The 23108-nt window shown below is 43.2% G+C and overlaps 1 protein-coding gene across 1 annotated transcript in view; it reads left to right on the plus strand.

The window, feature by feature from the left end:
- TENM3 (teneurin transmembrane protein 3) overlaps positions 1-23108 on the plus strand; it is a 427193-nt gene that overhangs the window by 353474 nt on the left and 50611 nt on the right. The window contains exons 15-20 of the mRNA XM_036250066.1: positions 9734-9950; positions 10937-11056; positions 11613-11874; positions 15983-16250; positions 17177-17320; positions 22579-22828. Of these exons, the coding sequence (XP_036105959.1) occupies positions 9734-9950; positions 10937-11056; positions 11613-11874; positions 15983-16250; positions 17177-17320; positions 22579-22828 (1261 nt within the window). The remainder of the gene's footprint in view (positions 1-9733; positions 9951-10936; positions 11057-11612; positions 11875-15982; positions 16251-17176; positions 17321-22578; positions 22829-23108) is intronic.

A 23108-nucleotide genomic window follows, 5' to 3' on the forward strand; every position in this document is an offset into this window, starting at 1 on the left:
TGTCGCTGTAAAGTGCTGTGTGATGTGGCCTTGAAGACCGTGACCCTGCACCGCCACCCTCCTTCCTTCCTGGGGTCCCTCTCCCGGTCAGCCATCGGGATTGAGGCACATCCCCTGGCCTCGACAAGAAAATCCTTCCTGTTCTTGAAGGTTCTATTTGTCATTCTCAGCAGGAAAGATGCTTTAGTACAAGTAATGGTCCACTCAAACGGTCTTCAGCTTTAAAAAAAGAGAAAAATTATTAGCTCATATAACACAGTTTCCGAGACAGCTGCCTCTGGGTGCTCAAACCAGGAGAGCAGAAGTCTGGGTCGCTTCATCTGTCAGCTCTGCCGCACTCTCTGCTGGCACCACTGACGGTCCCTCCCTCACAGTGACCGGCACCGGCCGCAGGCTGACAGCCCACCAGCAGAACAACCCCAGTGCAAGGCGCGTGCCTTTCTCAGTGGTGGCGTGAGGCTGGGCCTGGGGCTGACGCATCGGTGTGAAGTAGGTCGCCCACCCGAAGGACCACTGAGCTTGTGTCACCGGAAGAAGTGGCTGTGCATGTATACTGGGTAGGCAGAAAAGCAGATTCTACTGTAGGCACACCCATAGCAGTTTGTTTTCGTGTAACCGGACAATGTACTGGAATAGAGTAGACTTCCATTACGTTCAGGAGGACTCTTCTTCTATCCTCTAACTCCTTTCTCCCCCAAAACCACAGCCTGCTCACTTGAGAACAGGAAGCCAGTACTGAACCCCGACATGCTCCCCCTGCCCAGACGGGCAAGGCAGCCTTCCTTCTCCCTTAAACTCTTACACGCAGTGCGGCTGTTACCTCGCCTACCCCTAAGCCGATGGGGGGTTCGTGACTGAAGTAGCTCCTATCTGGGGGTCCCACAATGCAAGCATCAAAGTTCAACAGCTTGCCAGAGACCATTCCATCTGTATAGAAACGACATGCTGATGAACGAGGTGACGTCTCCCAAATACATGGTCTGTGCAGCTGTTGCCATGCTCCCATCTTTCTTCTCACTAGAGATCTAGTCAGAGTTCTGTGGCATTTGCTCCCCTGCCTGGCCCTCCGTGGACAGCTCCTCTGTGGGTACCTGGGACACTCACTCAAGCCCCCTCCTGGGTACTAGATGGGTGAGGGCACAGGGCTGACTTACAGCCTCCTGGTGAGTGCTGTTTGAGAGGGTGGGGTCCTGCAGGAGCGGAGCCTCTCACCTGTGAGGAGACAGCCATGGCATGTCCTCCAGAGATGTGTCAGGAAGATGTACGGACAACAGGCTTTTCGGAAAGTATGTGGGGGCGGATGGTAGCACAGAAGAAAGCACAGTTGAATTAAGGTTGTTCAGAAATTAGAAAGATAGAAACGGGGGGGGGGAGGGGATGAACACAAATGTAAGGTTCAGACTGCAAGAAAAACTGGGGTGTGCCTAGGCGTAAAAGGAGGAGCCCAGCCATGAATGAAATGGTAAGCATCGGAATGAGGACGGCGAGGGGGAGAGTTGGTCTAAGTTAGGAGATTACCGAGTGAAAATAGGGAAATATTTGGAAATAGATATTTTTTTTTAAGTTGTAGCCAGAGGATGAGACTATTGTGTTCTCCAAAAACATATTTAAAAATAAAAATTAAATGAATAAAATGAGGAACAGAACTGGGAGGAGAGAGGGGAAAAGGGTTGAAAGAAAGGAAGAGAGAGAAAGAAAATTACAAGGAATTGTAGGCTCTTCCTAAGAGAATCCAGCTGTAGACACACAGGGGCACTCAGAGTCTCAGAGCAGTAAAATACACTTTCCTGGCAGAGATGACGGGGCGGGGGCGGTTACTGGGTCACCACGGGTTTGAAAGACTCTCCTGGATCCCCCTTCAGGGGAGAGAGTCAGGTTAGTCTGAGCCCTGACTGTCCACAGAATCTGAAGCATGGTCAACCCCATTCCAGGAGAGAGAAGTCCACGCTGTGCTGTCAGAAGCAAAGGACCTCGTTAGCTTCCTGATCTTGTTGACAAGAAACCTGGGGTGTTAGCACTTTTTAAACAAGCTTTAGGGGGGGAGGGAAGTCAGAACCACACCGGCTGAAACTAGCCATCTCCCCTCTCTGTTACACCCGCTGCCATCGGCGGCCGCCTCAAGCCTCAAAGGGAGCCGCGGGCCTTGCAGAGTACCTCTTTGGAAGGGGGTTCCCCGGTCGCACCCGTCTCCACGGGGGGAGCTCTGCATTCCTGGTGAGGTGGTCATCAGTAGTCACTGTGTGCAAATTCGACATTCTCGTTGTCAGAGAGTCGGCCACTGTGTGTGTATTCCCGCTCCCCCTTCAGTGAATTTCTATGCACGTCGAGGTTTTTAAACTTAAATGGGACAGGTACCGTTCTGAATGGAGTCTGCCAAAGAGTGGATGGGAGGGATTTTTTTCATGCCGATACCTGTAGACATATCTCATTCTTTTTAATAGAAATACAGGGGTACTGCCAGTCCCATGGACTGAGAGGTCCTGGTTCGATTCCCGGTCAGGGCACATGCCCCCAGTTTTGGGCTCAGCCCCCGGTTTCGGGCTGGATCCTGTGTGGGCATGCAGGAGGCAGCCAATCGATGTTTCTCTCTCTCCCTTCCTCTCTCTCTAAAAAAAAATCAGTAAAAACGTGTTTTTTTTAAGAAAAGAAATACAGGAGCACTAAATAATTTTATCACTACTACATTAATAATGATTTAGTTGACCCTGGTCTGGTAGCTCAGTTGGGTGGAGTGTCATCCCATACATCAAAAGGTTGCAGGTTTGATCCTCAGTAAGGGCACATATGGTAGGCAGCCAACTGGTCTTTCTCTCTTGCATCAATGTTTCTCTCTCTCCCCCCACCCCCTTCTTCTCTCTCTCACAGTCGGGTGAGGATTGAAGAAAAAAATAGTTTGTTATGTTTTGCTATTAATATAAAGACAAATTTGTAGTAAATTTGTGTTTCTGTGTATGTGTGTATATCTGCATATACATCTTTGTATAAACGTATGAATATTTCTTTCAGACTGGTTTTTAGAGGTGAAATTGCTGGGTCAAGGGTTATTTTAATTTTTAATTTTGATAGCTACTGCCAAATTGCCTTGTAAGTAGGTTTTACACTCTATACTTCATTAGTATGAGAGTGATTATATCCCCTGTTCATAGTCTGTACATAATCATTTACATAAACAAAACTGCACAACAAAATGAAAAATATGAATTTTGTCTGACAGCTCAAAATAATTCCATTTTTATTGTTTTAATTTGCATTTCCCTAATTACTAGTTAGATTGATGATCTTTATATACATTTCTTGACCATTTATATTTCTTCTTTTGCTAACTACTTATTTATTTCTCTTGCCCATTTTTTCTATTGAGTTGCTTGACTTTTCCTTTTTAATTTTTAAGACTTAGTTCTTTCAGCTTATTAACTCTTTGTTAGATATGTCACAGATATTTAATCCCAGGTTTTGGCTCATCTTGGCTTATGGTGTCTTTTGTCATGCAGAAGTGTTTGATTAATAAGAGGTAAATTTTCATAACATTTATTATTTCATTCATGAATTCTGAGTTGTAAATCTTCATAAATAAGGAATTTCCCTTTACAATATTATGTAAGATTATACATAATATTTTATATAAATTTCTTCTAATGCTTTTTATACTTGGATGGGTTGCTTAATGTCCAATTAATTTAAAACATTTTTAAAAATACGTTTTTATTGATTTTAGCGAGAGAGGGAGAGAGAGGGAGAAACAGTAAGAGAAACATCAATATGAGAGAGAAACATCAATCGGCTGCCTCCTGCACTCCCCCTGCTGGGGATCAAGCTCGAAACCCAGGCACCTGCCCTGACCAGGAACCGAACCAGTGACCTTTTGGTACATCAAAGGGCGCTCAACCAGCTGAGCACTTCAAAATATCTATTTGAGAAAAAACAAAACAGGAATCCTAGAGAATGGCATAGTATCTAAGGGTAGGGAAGAGGTGATAAGGAAAACCAGCAGGTGTCTCTAAGGTGCTTTTAAGACTTTATTCTGACTTGTTCAGATCTCACAATCCTTAGAAAATAAATTTGTTCTTTTCTTCAACAAGTATGTTATATGCCAACTGGGGGCCAATAAGATGCTGAGGGTACGACAGTGAACTGGATTACCCCTCAGGGAGTTGTATGAGACCATTTTCTGGGCTGGCTGCAGGAGGGGGGGTGGGGAGCGTGAGCAGGGTAGAAGTCTCCAGGGAGGGGACATAACCATCGTGAAAGGTCTTGTAAGTCACGTTAAGGAGTTCTAACTACTCAGAAGGCAGCAGACACCAAGTGAAGGGAGTATTTTAGCCAAAGAAATGAAATAATCAAATTTGATTTGATTCTGCTGCCTAAAGAGTAGAGAAGGAATAGTTGGGACAAGACTAGAACCTGGGAAACCCAGCCATTGTTGAGATCTTGTCAAGGGGTGACCACAGTGGCCGGAAGGGTAGTTTCAGTGAAATGAAAAGAAATAGATTGATTCAAAAGATGTTTGAGGTGAAGGAAAGAAGGAAGTGGAATTGATGCTGTGCAGAGAAAAAAGAAGGGAGGAGGGGAGTCAAGGATGACATTGGGGGTCTACCTAGAGAAACTGGATGGGCGGGTGGCAGAACCATCCACCGACCTTGGCAACGCGAAGCAGCAGCCTGGTTACAGCAGACCACATATCTTGTGTCTTAGACATGTTCAGGTTTTTGATGCCTGTGTGATATCCAAGTGGAAGAATCTAGAAGGCAGCTTGTGGATTTGGAGTTCAGGAGAATGATCAGCCTGGAGTCGTTGGCTTTGAAATGATGTGACCATAGAGACTCAAGTCCTCAAGAAAGCTGCTATAGACAAACTAAGAAGATACAGAAACCCGAATATGATCCCAATTCAGTAGTAAAGAAATGAATTTCAAGCATACCACAGAATGGTGACTTAAAAGAGTAGTGAAAGCCCACCTGGTGTGACTCAGTTGGTTAAGCACCGTCCCACGCACCAAGAAGTTACTGGTTCAATTCCTGGTCAGGGCACGTGCCCAGGTTGCTGGCTCGATGCCCAGTGGGGGGCGTGCAGGAGGCAGATTGATGTTTCTCATCAGTGTTTCTGTATCTCTCTCCCTCTCCATTCTTCTCTTTGAAATCAATAAAAATGTATTTTTAAAGGGTAATGAAAGGGATATCTGTACACTTTACAAGTTCTGAAGTCCACAGGTAAAATATTGTATCAGACTTTCTACTCTACCTCTCGTTTGGAATGGAGAAAGGGACTTCTAAATACTGTGGGGATGGGGGCTACGCATTATCTTTTGAGTATAAATGAGGATTCACTAAAAGGAGATTTATGACTTTTTATTCAGTCAGTAAATCAGTTTTAAAAAACAAATTAAAGTATCCATAACTGCTTGAAAGAAGTGAGAGTTCTGGCAAGCAGATTAAAGCCAGCCTGGAGGGTAACCTAGGAAATTTTAATAATGAGGGAAAATGTGCCTTATTTAAATTTGCCAGGAAAAAATCGAGACTTATTTAAGAGTAAAAGGAACACAGAGCAGGGTAGAAACTTGAAAGCAAGACCAGAAGGTGGCAAACTCTGACCCCGGGGCTAAAACCTAGTTTTATACATAAAGTTTTATTGGAACACAGCCACAGCCGTTTGTTTACATATTGCCTATGACTGGGCTGTTTTGCTGCCTGCTGTAAAGGAAGTTCCAGAGTTGCAGCAGAGACCACAGGGCCCAGGACCCTAAGGTATTGATCGTTTGGCCCTTTATGAAAGGTTGGCAACCACTGTTAATGCCCTGAGAAAGCCTGAGGAAAGACAAAAGCATAGCCCAAGGCTCCCTTTCCTCCGAGGTCTTAGTGAGCCAAAGCAGACCAGCCAGGGCTCATTCCCCAGCCCCTTCTTGTTTCCCTGTCCCCAGCTTGAATAAATGCCCCCTAAAATTCGAAAACAAAACCATTTAAAAATGAGCAGTAGAGCAATCATGTCAAGGATTGAGTGAAAGCATAAATTATATGATCTCCCGTATGTCAAGGTACCACTTACATTGCAGAGCTTAACCTGAAGCAAGAAAGTGTCTTAATTGATCTTGACATCACTGTTCAATGCATTTGAACATTTCTGATTTTCTTGCGACTTTTTTCTTTATTATTAATTCTACTAGATATGGCTTCTACACCAATATACATTTAAGCCACCTAATATTCTCGAGATTAAAATGGATCTCGATGATTTTGTGAAGGTATTCCACAAAGACAGTTTTGCCACAATATGCATTTGGGCGAGTGGGAAATCAGCTTAGTGGTATTAGATAGCCCTGGCCATCGAAGTACAAAGAATGACAAATGTTTTCTCAAGTTACAGGGAGCCTGTCTCATAACCATCCGTCACTTGCTTGGGCAAGTTACTGATAAACTCTGTAGAAAAATAACAAACAGTGGGTCCCTGCATCTTGGCTGTGGAAAATGAGATTCTTTCTCTGATTGATGTTAGCAGAGAGGTTTGTAAAAATGCATTTCCAACTGATTAGTTCAGAAGGTGTCAATCTCGTGCAGTTTTATGACCTGCAGACTACATGCCAGGTGTACATTTGCTTTTTATAAACTAACAAAGATGAATGACTAAATTGGAGCGTCCCTCCTTGACCACTGTAGCATATATTGCCTAAAGGAAGACGAGGTGGGAAAATGGGGGAAGAGGAGAGTGTGGGGAGCCTTTAACCTTCATTTTCCAGTACTTGGAAGTACTTTCTCTATTGAGTAGTTTCTACCATGTTAACGAAGGAATGTAAGGGGGAGACCTGCAAGAATATCAAATGTTTGTGTTAAAATACTCTCCTAAGTAAATGCATTCTAAATCCATGGAGTTTTATTTTTCAATTGTTTTTTTGAAGTCGGTGATGATATTGGGGCAAGAGCTCAGTAGTCTACTGCTTTAAAAATCCGACTCTTCATAACTATGCTTCTGTTTCTTTGAAAGAGATGGAGGAACCATTCACTGGATTGCATTATTATCATATATCTTCATGAAAAATAAGCCTACAGCATGGTTTCATCTTTCTTCCACTAGAAATATTGAGAAATATTTAGACATTTTTCATCTTCATGGCCTTTTGGCTAAGAAAGTAATATTTTGATAAATTCATATTAAATTTCAAAGCTCAGTTTCATTTGATTTGATTAAAACATGATTTTAAATTTTTTTCAAAGGAATAATATGCAGTTTCAAACAATTAACACCTTTTTAGAAGTACAACAGGCATCAATGTGACAATCTGACTATCATAAGGAAACAGTAGCCATATGATCTGCCTACTGGAGATTCTGACTCCTGTTTTAATGTGTACAGAAATTGGGGTAACAGAAAAAATTAACACGTTAGTGTAAAAAGAGTCCAACACCATACATTTAATTCAGGTATTCACCGACTAAGCTTTTCCCTTGTACTACAAAGAAAGTAGTGAGATTTGTGATTACCGTCTCTAGACAAAGTCCTTTCAGTTTCAGTGACAGAAAATCCAACCCAGACAGGCCTAGGCAGAAGCGGATGCCTTCGCTTCTAGAACTGAAAAGCCCCGGAGGTCAGGTGCAGCTCACTGCACAAACCCCGAGGATGTCACTCGGACCTGTGTCCATTCTCTCCGGCTCCCGGATGGCCCCGTTCCCTGGAGCCGCAGCTTCATGGCTTTACAGTTCCAGGCTGGTGGGGATGGAGGGACCTCTTCTCTCGCTCCTGAAAGCCACTCTGGCAGAGTTAGGTCACGTGTCATCTGACACAGACGTGAAGGAGAAGATGTCCCTGGACTGAGAGTCTGGGAGGGATGGGTATGCAAATGAGAGCTTTGCCCAAAGCAGGGGAGATGGGTGTTGGGAGAAATCACAGGTGTTCACCACCGTCTCTGTCATGTGGGACACTGAGCCGGGACCCTGGCCTCTGTTTCTCACCTTGCCTGCACTGCTGTTCACCTAGACTGGGCAGTACCATCCTTCGCGGTCTGTTATCTTCTGTCTCCGTTTGCTGTCAGGTGATGAAGGGGCAGGCTTGTACTCCATTCGTGAGAGTAGCCTAAAGGAGAAAAAAATGGCTAGTGTGGTTTAAAAATAAATAAATAACAGTTATTTTAAAACACTGTGTAAATAAAGTATGGAGGTCAACTAGATATTTTCAACTGAGTTTGCCATAATATGGGTCGAAACTTATGTTTGAAGATCTTAAAACCATTTTGTCACTTCTCCCAAAAGTGATTAAAGTCTTCAAAAACCGATGGTTTTTATTAATCTATACTGAGAAATGTACTTGGCAAGCAGATGAAAATATATGTGTCAACTCGTCAGTGAAAAATGAGCTTAAAAGATAATGTCATCCAACTATCATAACCTGACCCTCTGGTCTACTGATGGGTTGGTTTATGTGTTTCGAAGGAAATGCTTACACAGACTGGTGACTGGTGTTTCCTTTGGATGTTCCTGGAGGAGGCGTGGGCAGCGTCCTTCTGACCATGACTTTTTATATCACCATCGCTGTAGGTCAACTCTGTGTGATAGTTTCTCCTCATTTCCAATATATGACTTTTTTTTTTACATTTGCCACATTTTAAATGAACACCTCCATCATAGGGAGGCATACCTATGATGCAGGGGTGCAGACTCCTGTTTAAAATTTTAGAAATGCCTGAATTTTATTTGGAACATGCTTTTATCTTCCTTGGGAGAGCAATATCCTTGCAAGGTGGTTGACTCATCTCATCTATTTTGTGCTGATTTGTATCAGCTTCATGTCACAGACTTATTTCCTGACCCTTTCCAGATTAGAACTTCCTCCTGTGTAGGTCCCTACCCATTTACCGTAGACTCTTCCTATGTTAACTCCTAGTGCATTTTCTCTAAAATGTAGATGGCTTGCTCTGGCCAGTGTGGCTCAGTTGGTTGAGCATCACACCTCGAGGTCGCCGGTTTGATTCCCAGTCAGAGCACATGACCAGGTTGTGGGCTTGATCCCCAGTGGGGGTGTGTGCAGGAGGCGGCCCATCAATGTTTCTCTCTCATCAATGTTTCTCTCTCGTCAATGTTTCTCTCTCCCTCTTCTTCGTTCTCTCTCTCTCTCTCTCTCTCTCTCTCTCAAAATCAATTTTAAAAAATATTAAGAACTAGAGAGGCCCTGGCCGGTTTGGCTTAGTGGTTAGAGTGTTGGCCCAGGGAACAGAGTGGCGGGTTCGATTCCAGTCAAGGGCATGTACTTCGGTTGCAGTTTGGTCCCCAGCCCTGGTCGAGGTCATGTAGGAAGCAATCAACCGATGAGCCTCTCTCACATCAATGTTTCTTTCTCTTTCTCCCTCTCGGTCTCCCTGCCACTCTGTCTGAAGATAAATGGGAAAATATCCTCGGGTGAGGATTTAAAAAAATAGAGAGGGCTTGAGTAATTACATTTAAGACTAATCCATATTACTTCATACTACTCCTAATAGACTGTTCTAATTAGTAATTTTGTATTTTTTACTCAGAATCAACATATGATTCTTTTCAGCCATCTCCAATCTAAACATTTACTTTCTTTGAAAGCAGCTGCAAGGATTGTGTTTATATTTCATCTGTTTCCAAAAAGCATACCTCATAAGAATTCCTCTCCGATGGGGGTTGCGGGGAACAAATCGTTTGATGTGAAAACAACCAACCAGCAAACAAAGGCAGCGCACGGGCGTGGAGAGGGGCGCTCTCTCACCGGCTGACATGTCTCCCTGCAGATGGGCTCACGGACTGCATGGACCCGGACTGCTGTTTACAGAGCTCCTGCCAAAGCCAGCCGTACTGCCGTGGCTTGCCCGACCCGCAGGACATCATCAGCCAAAGCCTCCAGTCACCGTCCCAGCAAGCTGCCAAATCCTTCTACGATCGCATCAGTTTTCTTATAGGGTCTGAGAGCACCCATGTCCTACCCGGGGAGAGTCCTTTCAATAAAAGGTTAACGCATCTTTTCCTGATCTAGATTCGTAGTGACATCAACAGTCACACAAAATGCTGCTGGCCGTGAATATGAGGAAAACGCTTTCTTGGAGGCATTTTTCCCTCTTTGGGCATATTCTTCACCCAGCTTCCCATTTCAGGCATTTTTGACACAGTTCACATACTTTGTCAACTTCAGTGTCTGCGACATAACAGGACATCCCATTAAGGAGTCAGTAAATCTTCATTTAACTAGTTAGCACAGTTGGAAATGTTTCAAAAGAAGCAATGAAAAGACCCCAGAAGGCAAAGGAGAAGTGCGCTTTTTTAAAATTTTAGCTGAGCTCACTAAATAATATAAATTATGAATGAATGAAATGGAACTGCTAACGGCAAGGCAGTAAGATTGCATAAGCCTGGGACGGGTGCTTTGCAGAGCAGTAATGACCTGAGACTGAGCCAGTAAGTGAAAGCAGGTGTCTCGTGTCTCGCTGAGCCGAGAAGATGATTTACTCGAGAACTCCTGGGTCTGCAGCAATTCCGCAGCATTAATGCAGTGAGACCCAGCAGTTGATTAAAAGTTGTTGCACAAATGTTCCTTATTGCCCCCTTAAATCTTGTACTTCTTAGTCCCTGCAGATTTGCAGATTGCCTCAGAATTAATTGGAAAGTATACTTTTCATGTAAGCACCAGACATATGACTTATGGAAAAAAGAGCAGTTTATCATCTTAAAATTCATCTCTAAATTATTGGTTTTGGGTAAGTCTCCAAAACCAGATTGCAACGAATTAAAACCCAGGGTGGAACACTAGGCATTTAGAGAATGTGAATTACACTGAATTAAAAGGGACACTGTCTTGGGAGTATTTCAGGGCTAGTTTTTGTGAATAATGATTGCGTGTGATACTGTTATTTTATCCCGCGGTGAAATTATCTCTAAATCATGCTAACATTGGCCTGAGAAGACAAATGTTTGTTCTAATTCTTCTGCGTTTCCCACAGCCTTGCATCGGTCATCAGAGGTCAAGTACTAACTGCCGATGGAACTCCACTTATTGGAGTAAATGTCTCCTTTTTCCATTACCCAGAATATGGACATACTATTACCCGGCAGGATGGAATGTGAGTTAGTCCCGGTGCACTGTCTCTGTTCGAAGTGTTTTAAGTATAAGAACTAGATAGTCTTCTCTCACCCGGCATGCTTTATTGTCCATCCTCATATAGAAGGGCAACAGTGTTTAGACTCCAGGAATCTGTGTGAGTCCATGTGGCAGAAACCTGGAGTCATATATTCACATAGCTGATTTCATTTTCTAAGGCATGATGCTAGTGTTGTGGTTTTGTCCGAGAATGTTCTTTGTCTCCGAAGATTCTTGTTGAAATATTTAGGAGTGACGTTGCAGGCTATGTACATCTTAAGTTCTGATGATTTTGAAAAAGGAGTAGATAATAAAGCAAATTTGGGAAATTGTAAATAAATTGGTAAATCTAATTACAGGGTCTCTGAGTGTTCATTGGATAATTCTTTTAATATTCCTGGAGATTTGAAACGATTTCATATGAAAGTTGGGAGACTTTCTTCGCAAAGCATATTACTTGAAGGGGGTTAAATTAAATGAGCTTGGGAGTCATGACTTGGGATCCAGATGACTCACGAAGCGTATTTTGTCTTTCTTAGGTTTGACTTGGTGGCGAATGGTGGGGCCTCTCTCACTTTGGTATTTGAACGCTCCCCATTCCTCACTCAGTACCATACGGTGTGGATTCCCTGGAATGTCTTTTATGTGATGGATACCCTGGTCATGAAGAAAGAAGAGAATGACATCCCCAGCTGCGATCTGAGCGGATTTGTGAGGCCAAATCCTATCATCCTGTCATCGCCTTTGTCCACCTTTTTCAGATCTTCTCCTGAAGACAGTCCCATCATCCCCGAGACACAGGTAGAATATGCTGGTGGGCTTTCAGATACACCGTTTCCCATCGTGTGGCTTCCTGAGATGGTTTCCAAAGGGTTGCAGAATCCCAGCGCTGTGCTAAACCATCCTACAGAACAAAGTAATTCTATACTTTAGAATAGAATAGGCTCCGGGGGGAGGGGCGTGTGCGCGTGTACACACACACACACACACACACACACTAGTTATTGTTATAGTAGGATGCCAAGTTATTTCTTAAAGCTCTATTCAAAATATTGTCTCTTCAGGCTACATCTGTATATATTTATTAGTTATAGACAGATGGAAAAACGGCTTAAACGCAGCAGCTAGTGGTGCCTTTGCTGGTGTGTTCATTCATTCGCTGGGAAAAGTCTGGAGCGCCTGCAGGTACATGGCCCCCTGACTGCACTCATTTCTCTCAGGAACTTTCCATTTAGTTATTATTATACGTAAAAAAAAAAGTTTTCAAAAATATTATTTTTGACAGGAAACGTTCATTAATTTTCTCAAGGTATTCTTTTTAAAACTTGAGGTCATGCCTCCAGCTCTGTAATTTGTAATTCACAAAGTCCTATTCTCCACAGGTTAAAAAATATATATATATATATATTTTTTAAACAGCCATATTTTCACTATTCGTTTTATCTGCTGAAATATCTGGGCATTGCTTTCTTCCCTGTATGTTTCCAATTAGAAATACTTTCAGATCTGAAGGCAGGATATTTGGTACCGTAAGAGTGGACTTTACTCATAAATAGCTAAGTAAAAATACGTGGTCTTTAAAATACAACAGCAGCTGTATCACATTCATCCTTCAAATATGTATTGAATACCTGTTCTGCACCGGGCGCCGTTAGAATGGGACAAATCACTGAAGCAGTCGGATGAATTACCTGCTCTCAAGCAGCTAACACACTAATAGGGATAGAGAAACATCAAATGTATAAATACATGTCAGGTTGTAAATATGGCTTATTTTTAAAGACTAAAGCAGGGTCACGTGGATGGAGGGCGATTTTATAAAGCGTGGTTTGGGAAGACCTCTTTGATAACATGATATGTCAGCAGAAACGTTAAGTGAAAGAATAAACCTTAAAATAGAAGCATTCCAGGCAGAGCAAAGAGCAAGTTCAGATGCCTCAAAGGAAGAGCTCGCTTTGCTGGTTCAAGGAATGGCGAAGAAGCCAGCAGGTGTGGCTGCAGGGCAGGTCATGGTACACAGTCACAAGCCACGAAGACCATGGCAAGGGTAAGAGCTCCGTGCGTGGAGTGAGAAGCCGCCGGAGGTTGAAACAAGGAGCCCAGTCCGGAGACCATCTCCGTGGTCCTCCGAGGACATGGTGGTGGTCTGGAGAAGAGCGCTTAGGGTTGAGCTCGTAAGAAGTAGCATCGTAGCAGAGTGGAGACCAGGGAAGAGGTTGGAAGTAGAGGTGTGAATGCGGAGGTCATCAGCTTTATAGACATACTTAACGCGTCGGATGAGGGCGCATAGATAAGGGTTAGCGGAGGTGAGCCAAGGTCTAGGATGATAAAATCCAAGAACGCTCACAGGCAAATAGGATGCAGAAGAGACACCTCATTCATTTACTGCATCACATTCAACAGACTTTGAGCTGAAGTTTTAAGAAACTCATTGGAACCTATTCAATTTAATCCTCCCTCCCCAGGGTCCGCCTTCAGTAACTGAACTCCTTAGCCAGTCCTAAAATAGACTTTACCAAGAGGCTGTGTCTGTCTGTAGGTGGTAAATTTCTAGCAAACGAGGTCATTAAAACAGGTTTCAAATAGTCAACAGTAGTATAAAAACTGGTGAGCAATTTGAATATAGGGCATATGAGGGGAAAGACTGGGGTCAGATTATGAAGGCCCTGAAATACTGATACAATGTAGACCTTGAATTTTTCAGGCGATAGGGAGCCAGGGAACCCATGAGGCTTTGCAGCATTTCTCTAAAGCTGTCTCAGGTGACAGAGATCAGTGACCAGGCCCGTGCTCGCCGTGGTCCCATGCATGTCCAGCACACATGGAGAGGGCCCAGCTGTCACAGTGGTAGTGGACTTGCAGAAGAGGGGATGGGTTAGACAGAGATTTAGACCGTAAAATTGGCAGGATGTAACTTCTAACTGAATGTTTAATGGGGTCCAGGATGGAATGCAGATCACACAGCTGCCAAAAATAGGCGGAATGGTTTATGTTTCACCTCTGGCCGGATTGGCTTTCCCCACTAATGCCAAATAACATGGTCAAGCTAAATTACACAGGAGAAACACATGTTTTAATGAACTAAATTATAGGTATGTGTTCCATGAAACTAGGTTAATGGTGGCAAAGACAATAATCAGTTATTAAAATTAGGGTAACACATGATATTTGGAGACAGAGAAGCAGTTCGTCGAAGGTCACAGGAGCTGTATTAATGAAAGATTGCCTTACCTATAGAAACCTATGAAATGTGTGAGAAATTATTTTGAAAATAAGAGAAAATAAAGTTTACACCTTAGGTTTCAATGACTCGTATTTTCAGGGCCGTTCAGGAGACCTAGAATCTGTTTTTCACACTGACCCATTGGTATTTCCCCCAGTGGTTGGGGAACAATGCGTCCCGTCTCGATTATTTACCGCACACCCGACATCCAACAAAAATACTGTCAGTCTTAAATGCAGTGGTCTCCCTAAGCCTAACAGACCTCTAAAAAGTTTCTGTATGTTCAGAAACTATTTTGCTAAGACTGTCTGTGTTTGAATTCAGTTGATGTGTTTGGTAAAGAACCCCGACTGTAATAAATTGGCACATCTATTCAGGTATAGCAGTGCCTTCTTAATCTACAAGGGGGCATCGTCCTGCCCGTTTTCATGCCGACGCTGATCACAGACAGAATGGAAGTGTGTTCGGTTCGTTGTCTTGGGCTACTTGCAGCTATTCGATTGTTTCCACTGAAAGGGACAGCTGCCCCCACAGTGTCAGGTTGCTACTTAAGGTATTAAAATGTGGAGACGCCAGAGATACGTCATTTCTGTTTCTGCTTGAGAGGAGTTGGTGGAGAGAAACACTGAAGACTGTTCTAAGATTTTCTAACATGGAAGGCAGTCCTTGACGTCTGCATATGTAGAAAGCCATTGGAGAGCGGCCGTTTAACCAAACTAATAGGAGTATTAACAAGGAGAATCTGAACTGTTTAAGAAGACTTTTATCTACTACGTAAAATATATTTTTCAAAAAAACTAAGTAGTATTTTGGCATAATCTATTTTGCATACATCATTATAAATTTGTTGGCATTCATTGAACTAGTCACATCAATGGGTAAATTGTAGGGTTAAGAGTATGATTTTTTTAAAAAATGTATAAAGTAGATCATTCTTATGCAGGTAATTATGTTAACGTTTTACAGTCTAGTTTCGATTCAAACAGTGTATTGAGTGTCTTTTGTGTGCCTGCAGTAATACATTAGCTGTTCGCTCAGGGAAAGTTTATGCAGCTTGAAACTATTAATTCAGTTACTGTCATGTCAGAGATCAGTGGTGAGTCCTAGCTCAGTGTTTAACTAAGTATAGATTACCTTTCGACATGGGTGTGGAATGTGCTACAATGTAACCCAAGTGCACTGGTCCTTTTTGTTATCATTCCCATCTTTGTAGACTGTGACCGGTGAGGGGATGAGGCCAGAGCAGAGGTTTAATCCCTTATTGGGCTTCCGGCTGCCAGAGGCCAGGTCTGTGGCCCAGACCCCACCCCCGTCCGGAGCCAGACGTCATACCCATGTCTGCTCCGAGCCTCCAGGGCAGTGGGTGGAAGATGGGTTAGTGAGAGCCCAGTGTGACGATAAACCAACACGTGCGTGTATGTCACCTGCTGCTCCGGTCACGGTGCCGGCTGTCTGCGTAACACCTGAGGTGATGAACTCAGGATGAATGACAAGAAGCTTTTCGGAGGAGGACAGCTGGGCTGGCAGCAGAAGCATTTCTAACTGTCGAATAAGCTAAGCGCTCAGATGGGTATTTGCGAACAGTGACTCTGTCGTCTCCGTTGCCGTACTCGGTTCTTTTCAATGTATTTCACCTCGTGATTGCGCAGGATCACAGTTGGGAGCTTCTGCTTTATTCAAACCTAGGTCCTCCACGAGGAAACCACGATTCCAGGGACAGACCTGAAACTGTCCTACTTCAGCTCCAGAGCGGCCGGATATAAGTCAGTTCTCAAGATCACCATGACCCAGGCCGTCATCCCCTTTAATCTGATGAAGGTTCACCTCATGGTGGCTGTCGTTGGAAGGCTCTTCCAGAAGTGGTTTCCTGCCTCGCCGAACTTGGCCTACACCTTCATATGGGATAAAACAGATGCGTATAATCAGAAGGTCTATGGTCTATCCGAAGCTGTCGGTAAGTTCCATAGACATATATTTGGCATCGAAAAAAAAAATTGTCTTGAAATCAGAGCTAACCGAAATATAATTGTAACCCATGGAAACCAATAGATGGACAGAAAGAAAGGCAGTAGGATTGTCACTGGGAAGGACAGTCCTAAAACACCAGGCAAGCCGGTTGCCTCACTGGGTGGCTGGACAGTGTAATGGAAGCTGGACTTGTTGAGATATACATAGACTAGCATCAGACTCAGCCTCAGAACATCGAAAACTGAGGATAACATGTGTTTTGTTCTATTCGTTTTCTGTAACAAACATTGTACTCCAGAAATTAACATATAGTTTGGACTTGAATTAATTCAAATCAGTCAGATAATTGCCACTTCTCCCTTCACTTTGTCATCAGTTTTGAAATCCACACTTCATCTTAAACTCTGAGGTTTTTCTTTTATGATTTCTTCATATGAATTGACTGTGAATTTTATTGTTCATTCCTGTTAACATGAATAGAATGTCATAACATGGCTTTTTTGCTGTATTGAATCCATAACTTAATGTATTGTTGTCCATAACTTAATACTCTCAGAAACTAAATAGCTCTAATAATTCAGAGAGCAAACGTGATTTTTAGAGGTTATCATCTGATCACCATTTGGGGCTGATTTATCTGATCTAATTACTCAACCAGCCCCCCCCCCCAAAAAAATATATATGCTACTTTTCTATTAAATCAATACAAAAATAATATTCGGAGATCATTTTTTTCAGAAAAACATATTTTATGTGATCAAATCTTCTCATGTAAAAAACTAAACTCTGCCCATAAGCAAATGGAAATATGGTCTCAGAACACAACTGTGGAAAAGCAGGTTTATCAGAACGATGGGGTGAAGTGTATGTCTGCTGTCATGACAAGGGGACTGTGGCTTGTCTTGATTCCAGTGTCAGTTGGATACGAGTATGAGTCGTGCTTGGACCTGACTCTGTGGGAAAAGAGGACGGCCGTCCTGCAAGGCTACGAGCTAGATGCTTCCAACATGGGCGGATGGACACTGGATAAACACCATGTGTTGGATGTTCAGAATGGTAAGACCTTGTTCACAGATAGTTAATATTGCTTACCTCCAGGCTGATTAGATTGCAGCAACATTTTATTCCATAGATGCGGTAGGATTAAAATTAGTGGAAAAGACTAAGGATATACAATTGACCCTTGAACGACAGGGATGTTGGGGACACCAATCCCTTGCACAGTGAAAAGTCTGCGTCTAATTTTGACTCCCCCAAAACACAACTGATTAGATACAATATTTTTATAATAAAGTCACCTAGAGAAAATAAAATGTTATTAAGAAAGTCAGAAGGGCCCTGGCTGGTGTGGCTCAGTGGGTTGGGTATCATCCTATTCACTGAAACGTTGCCAGTTCGATTCCCAGTCAGGGCACGTGTCGGAGTCGCAGGCTTGATCCCCAGTAGGGGGCGTGCAGGAGGCAGCCGGTAGATTTCACCGTCACTTTGATGTTTCTCTCCCTTCCTCTCTCTCTCACAAAATAAATCAATAAATTTTTTTTTTTAAATGATCTGCTCTTAGAAGAAAAGAAGTCATAGGGAGAGAGGATACATTTACAGTACTGTACATATTTATTGGGAAAAAAATCCATGTATCAGTAGATCTGAGCAGTCAAATCCATGTTCAAGGGCCAACTGTACTTTTAAAGTCTATAAAAGCCTGAAGTGGGAACTGGACAATACTCTATTAACAAATTTTTAAATGTTCATGCATTCATCACCAAAACAGTTTCCCGCTAGAGTGTAAGTGACTGGCTTGGGCGCTGCATTGAAAGGCGGATTCATCACTCAGGAGCATCTGACTGTACAGTGATTTGATGCAGAGTGCTCTTGGGAGGTTTAGCCAGAATGGAGGGACGGGGATTTTCTTTTTTTTTATCCTCACCCGAGGACATTTTTCCATTTTTTTGTACAGATAGAGTGGGAGGGAGAGAGAGAGAGAGAGAAACATCGATGTGAAAGAGACACATCGAGTGGCTGCCACCCGCATAACCAACCAGGGCCGGGGACAAACTGCAACCGAGGTACATGCCCTTAGCGGGAACGGAACCCGGGTCTCTCCAGACCGCAGGCCGATGCTCTAACCGCTGAGCCAAACCGGCCAGGGCGGGGGATTTTCTTTTTAAGTAAAGAAAAAATAAAAATTTATGTTACTTTACCAAAATATATCTAATTGATCTTAGACATCATTCTAATAGATCTTAGAGTATATTTAAGAAAAAAATATTCTTACACTCAAATTGGGTTCCATATACTGTTATTTGACTTTTCAAATATTAGGGGAAAATTAATGAATCATCTGAAGGGGGAAAAAAGCAAGAATCCAGAATAAAACTTGGAGTAGACTTTATATAAAATGCAAATGAATATGTTCTGGGGGGAAAAAAAAATTTTAGCTATCACAAACCAAAAGTAATAAATTACTTGCAAAATTTGACCAGCTTAGCCCAGTTTGGCTCAGCCGTTAAAGCATCAGCCCTCGAACCAATTCCAGTCAAGGGCACGGACCTCGGTTGCAATTTGTCCCCGGCCCTGGTTGGGGTCGTGCGGGAGGCAACCAGTCGATGTGTCCCTCTCATGTCAATGTTCCTCTCCCTCTCTCTCCCTCCCTCCCACTCTATCTGAAGATAGATGGAAAAATATCCTCGGGTGAGAATGTAAAAAAAATTTTGACCAGCTTAATCTTTAAAGAATATAATTTATACTGAACAAATTCTGTTGTCTTTAAATTTTGTCCACATGCGGACTACATCTCGGATAATTGCTAAGTACTTGCGGGAAAAGCAGGACGTTTAGGTCACTTACTCTAGACTCCTGCCCTGAAGCGCATCGTGCTGGTAACTTCGCTTTCCCTCTGCAGATGCCAGGGAGGGGCTTCGGCCTGGATGAAGCGGTCTGTCTGGCTCTGCCTGGGCACCAGTTTTGGACAGTTCAGAATGTTGAACTTAACATTCAGTAGAACTAAATATTTGACTATGATTAATGGTCGTTTTTCCAGATTAATGTTGCCTCGATATTTATTCTTTTTAAAAATATGCATATCCAGTTTGGAGAGGATGCATTTTAACCCTGCAAACATACTCAGTCTAAAGCAGTGATGTCTTACCTCCAGAAGAGAACAGGACTGAGCCCGTCAGTGTAAGAAACAAAACAGAAAAACCCTTCGCACCGACCGTCCAGCAGCACTAAGCTCTGCTCCCTTTCTAACGGTGTCCTGGACATCGGGTTGCGGTTCCCTTTGCACCGGAAGTTTGGGAGCAGAGCCGATGACTGGTGCCCACGTAGCACACACGTTGGAAAAGGGCAGCTCCCTGCCAAGGAGGGCGCTGCCTGCGTTCTGTCTCAGTGTCACCGTGCCTGGGCAGCGGTAGCTTCAGTGTGTGACATTAGTGACACAGGCTTCGTCGTGGTCTTTCAGAATGCAAAGCCGTGTGCTAACCAATGCTGGTAGCTGCTCTTGATGAAATTACTTAAACCACAGTTCACAGGATGGGCTGTATACCTTCAGAAGGTCTTTACAAACAAAACGAGGGGAAACCGCTCTGGGTGCACTTTAGGTATTATGAGAATATAGGGTCAGGTTAACCAGTTAGCCCCAGGGTGTCACCCAAGAGACTAGGACCCAGTAGGGAGACGACAAGCAAAGGGCGTCAGGAAAGCCCGTACCCTGTCATTCGGCCCTGTGATGACACCCAGCACTCAGGAGAGTGTTCAGGTGGGTTAGGGAGCTCGTAGCTATTCTGTGTAGGTATATGGGATAAAAATTCTCTCTCTCTCTCTCTCTCTCTCTCTCTCCCAGAATAACCTGTAGTTCGCTTTTATTAAAGTATCAGCTCAGGTGTAAAAAGTGGACTACGCAAAATCCTGCCCTCCAAAAACATGTTCTAAATTACAAACTAGATGTTACTTTGAAATGTGAGGTAAGCTGTCTGTGGAGCGAACTGAATGTGATTTCAGAATTTACCCAAGAACAGCGTGCAAGCAGGGACGGGCCAAAGTGACAGGTGTCCAACTGAAGAAACAGTGCCGTGCACTCACGACAAGAGGGATGAAAATACCTTCGGGAGGAAGGGAAGGCGGAAATGCAGACGGTGGCAGGCTTTGTGCAGGCGCCTGCAACGTGGAAATAAATATTCCAGTGCTCACCTTTCTCTTCTGTCATACTAGAGGAGGGCCGTGCGAGACCAGTCATTCAAAGCAGTGACTGAGCAAGCCAGACACAGTAGGGCAGGATTCTTCTGATGGAAACCACGAAACCGGCTCTCCTAGGAGATTGTGATTCCACAATTGTCAAATAACATAATCACACAAAGAAGGAGCTTGGGTCTCATTAATGTATTCTTTGAATATTCAAGGCAAAATGCATTTGATCTGTTGTCATGATCTAGTCTTCCTTGGGTCATTTTTCCTTAACTATGAACAAACCTGTTTTATCTTTCCTGATGTTCTTATGTAACATCGCCCAAATAGCAACGCATTAAAAAAAGTAATCCTGGAATCCCCCTAAAATGTGCTGAGCTGTAAGGGGAGCATAATTATTTTGATCTCTTCTTCACTTTAAAATTCCCCCAAACTGGGAGGGAAAAAAATGCTCTCTCAAGTTTCCTGTCTGTGCTTTCACGAGACTGATTCTAACAGTTTATCTGCTAAAAAAAATATATGCGCGTTGGCTTGGAGAAGCTGCTTCGCAGGGTAGACCATTCATTACGTGTAATGTGCCCGAAAGTCAAAGCAGCAGGTGGTGTATGCAGATAGCACGTCAAGAAGGGTCATGAAATACACACAGGACAAGGACAGCGGACCATGCACAAGGCATCAGACTGAATTGGAGCCATTGATCTATATATATAATCCTGGTGAATGACTAAAATTAGAATCTCAGCTCAAGTCTACTTTCTAACTATGAAAATATGTAATATTCATTTGGGATTTTTCTCAGATTTTCATTGAAGACCATAAAGGAATAGATTAGCATGGCGTCTTCTTGAAAGTATTGGCACATTCATGCTGTAAAGGAGAATTCACTTTAAATAATTGGCCCTTCCACAACAGTTTGAAATTTTGAATAACTGTCAATATGTGCCTTCTTTTTTTTTTTAATATGTTTTTTATTGATTAATTAGAGAGAGGAAGGGAGAGAAAGAAACATTGATGTGAGAGAGAAACATTAATCAGCTGCCTCCTGCACGCCCCCTACTGAGGATCAAGCCCACAACCCGGGCATGTGCCCTGACCTGGAATGGAACCGGGACCTCTCAGTTCATGGGACGATGCTCAATCCACTGAGCCACACGGGCCAGACTGTGCCTTCTTATATCAAACAAGCGTCTAAGCAAGCTGTATATTATTTGACAGTGTAGTAGAATATTGGGGGTTTGCTATACACTTTCTAACTTTGTTTTTCATAAAGTACTTATGACTTTAAAAAAAAAAAAAAACAATGATGGGCCCTGGCCAGGTAGCTCAGTTGGGTAGAGCATTGTCCCAGTATGCCAAGGTTGTAAGTTCAATCTCTGGTCAGGGCACAGACAAGAATCAACCAATGAATGCATAAATAAATGGAACAACAAATCGAAGTCTCTCTCTCTCTCGCTCTCTCTCTCTCTCTCTCTCTCTCGCCCCCTCTCCCTCTCTCTAAAAAATAAATAAACGCCAGTGAAAAAAAACTCTTAAGGAAAAAATTCATATTATGGTGCACAATTTTGTTAATTGTATCAAGTTATAATATTTTCAACATCATTTAACAGGTAAACTTGTTATCCCCTAAAGAACATTATGTAGAGCATGGATCTCAAACTTGGTTGTACATTAGGGTCTTTTGGAGAGTTTTCTAAAATCTCATTGCCCAGGTGGTACCCCACACCAATTAGGTCAGAATCTTGGGGTGAGATCTGAGCAGTGGTAGTTTCCTCAGCTCCCCAGTCAGTGCCGAGGTGTAGCCAAGTTTGAGAATCACTGATGTGGAGAACGTGGGTTTCTCATCTTTCTTGTTAGTCCTCTGTTTCTTTCACCAGACAGTCTTTAAGTTCCTCCTTGATGGCATTTGGGCATTTAAATTCCTCCTTGATGGCATTTGGGCATTCACCCTGTGTATTTTGTCATAGGATATTGTACAGAAGGTAATTGAGTGGAGTTCTTTCCAATGGAACTTGAAAGAAAAGTGTTTCTAGTCCAAACCTTCATGGCAGCGGATGCTAGTTAGACCTGGAGTAAACTCGTCCACTGCTCATCCTTATGCTTCCGGCCACAAGAGCAACGTGTTTCGTCTCTTCTAGGTATTCTGTACAAGGGAAATGGGGAAAACCAGTTCATCTCCCAGCAGCCCCCCGTGGTCAGCAGCATCATGGGCAATGGGCGCAGGCGCAGCATCTCGTGCCCCAGTTGCAACGGGCAGGCGGACGGCAATAAACTGCTGGCCCCCGTGGCGCTGGCCTGTGGCATCGACGGCAGTCTGTACGTGGGGGATTTCAACTACGTGCGCCGAATATTCCCTTCGGGAAATGTGACCAGTGTGCTGGAACTGAGGTACGTCTTTCCTTCGTTTGGGATTTTAATGAAAGCTAAGCAGGCCTTTGCAAAAAAAAAAAAAAGTTAAATCTGAATGTCCTCATTTATTTGTTTATACATGCCTTCCCCAATGTTTACAACTCTCCCTAGAAAGAAGCTGGATTCTTGGTTAAAGCTAGGAAAAGCAAAACATGTATATATTTTGCAGTAAATATATGAACAAGTATAAAGTGACCTAATACATAAAATGTCTCTCTGGTTGCACTGAATTTCCTGTTCTCCAGTAGGATAGAAGTAT

This window comes from Molossus molossus, unplaced genomic scaffold, assembly GCF_014108415.1.
Source record: "Molossus molossus isolate mMolMol1 unplaced genomic scaffold, mMolMol1.p scaffold_m16_p_9, whole genome shotgun sequence".
Taxonomy (NCBI): domain Eukaryota; kingdom Metazoa; phylum Chordata; class Mammalia; order Chiroptera; family Molossidae; genus Molossus; species Molossus molossus.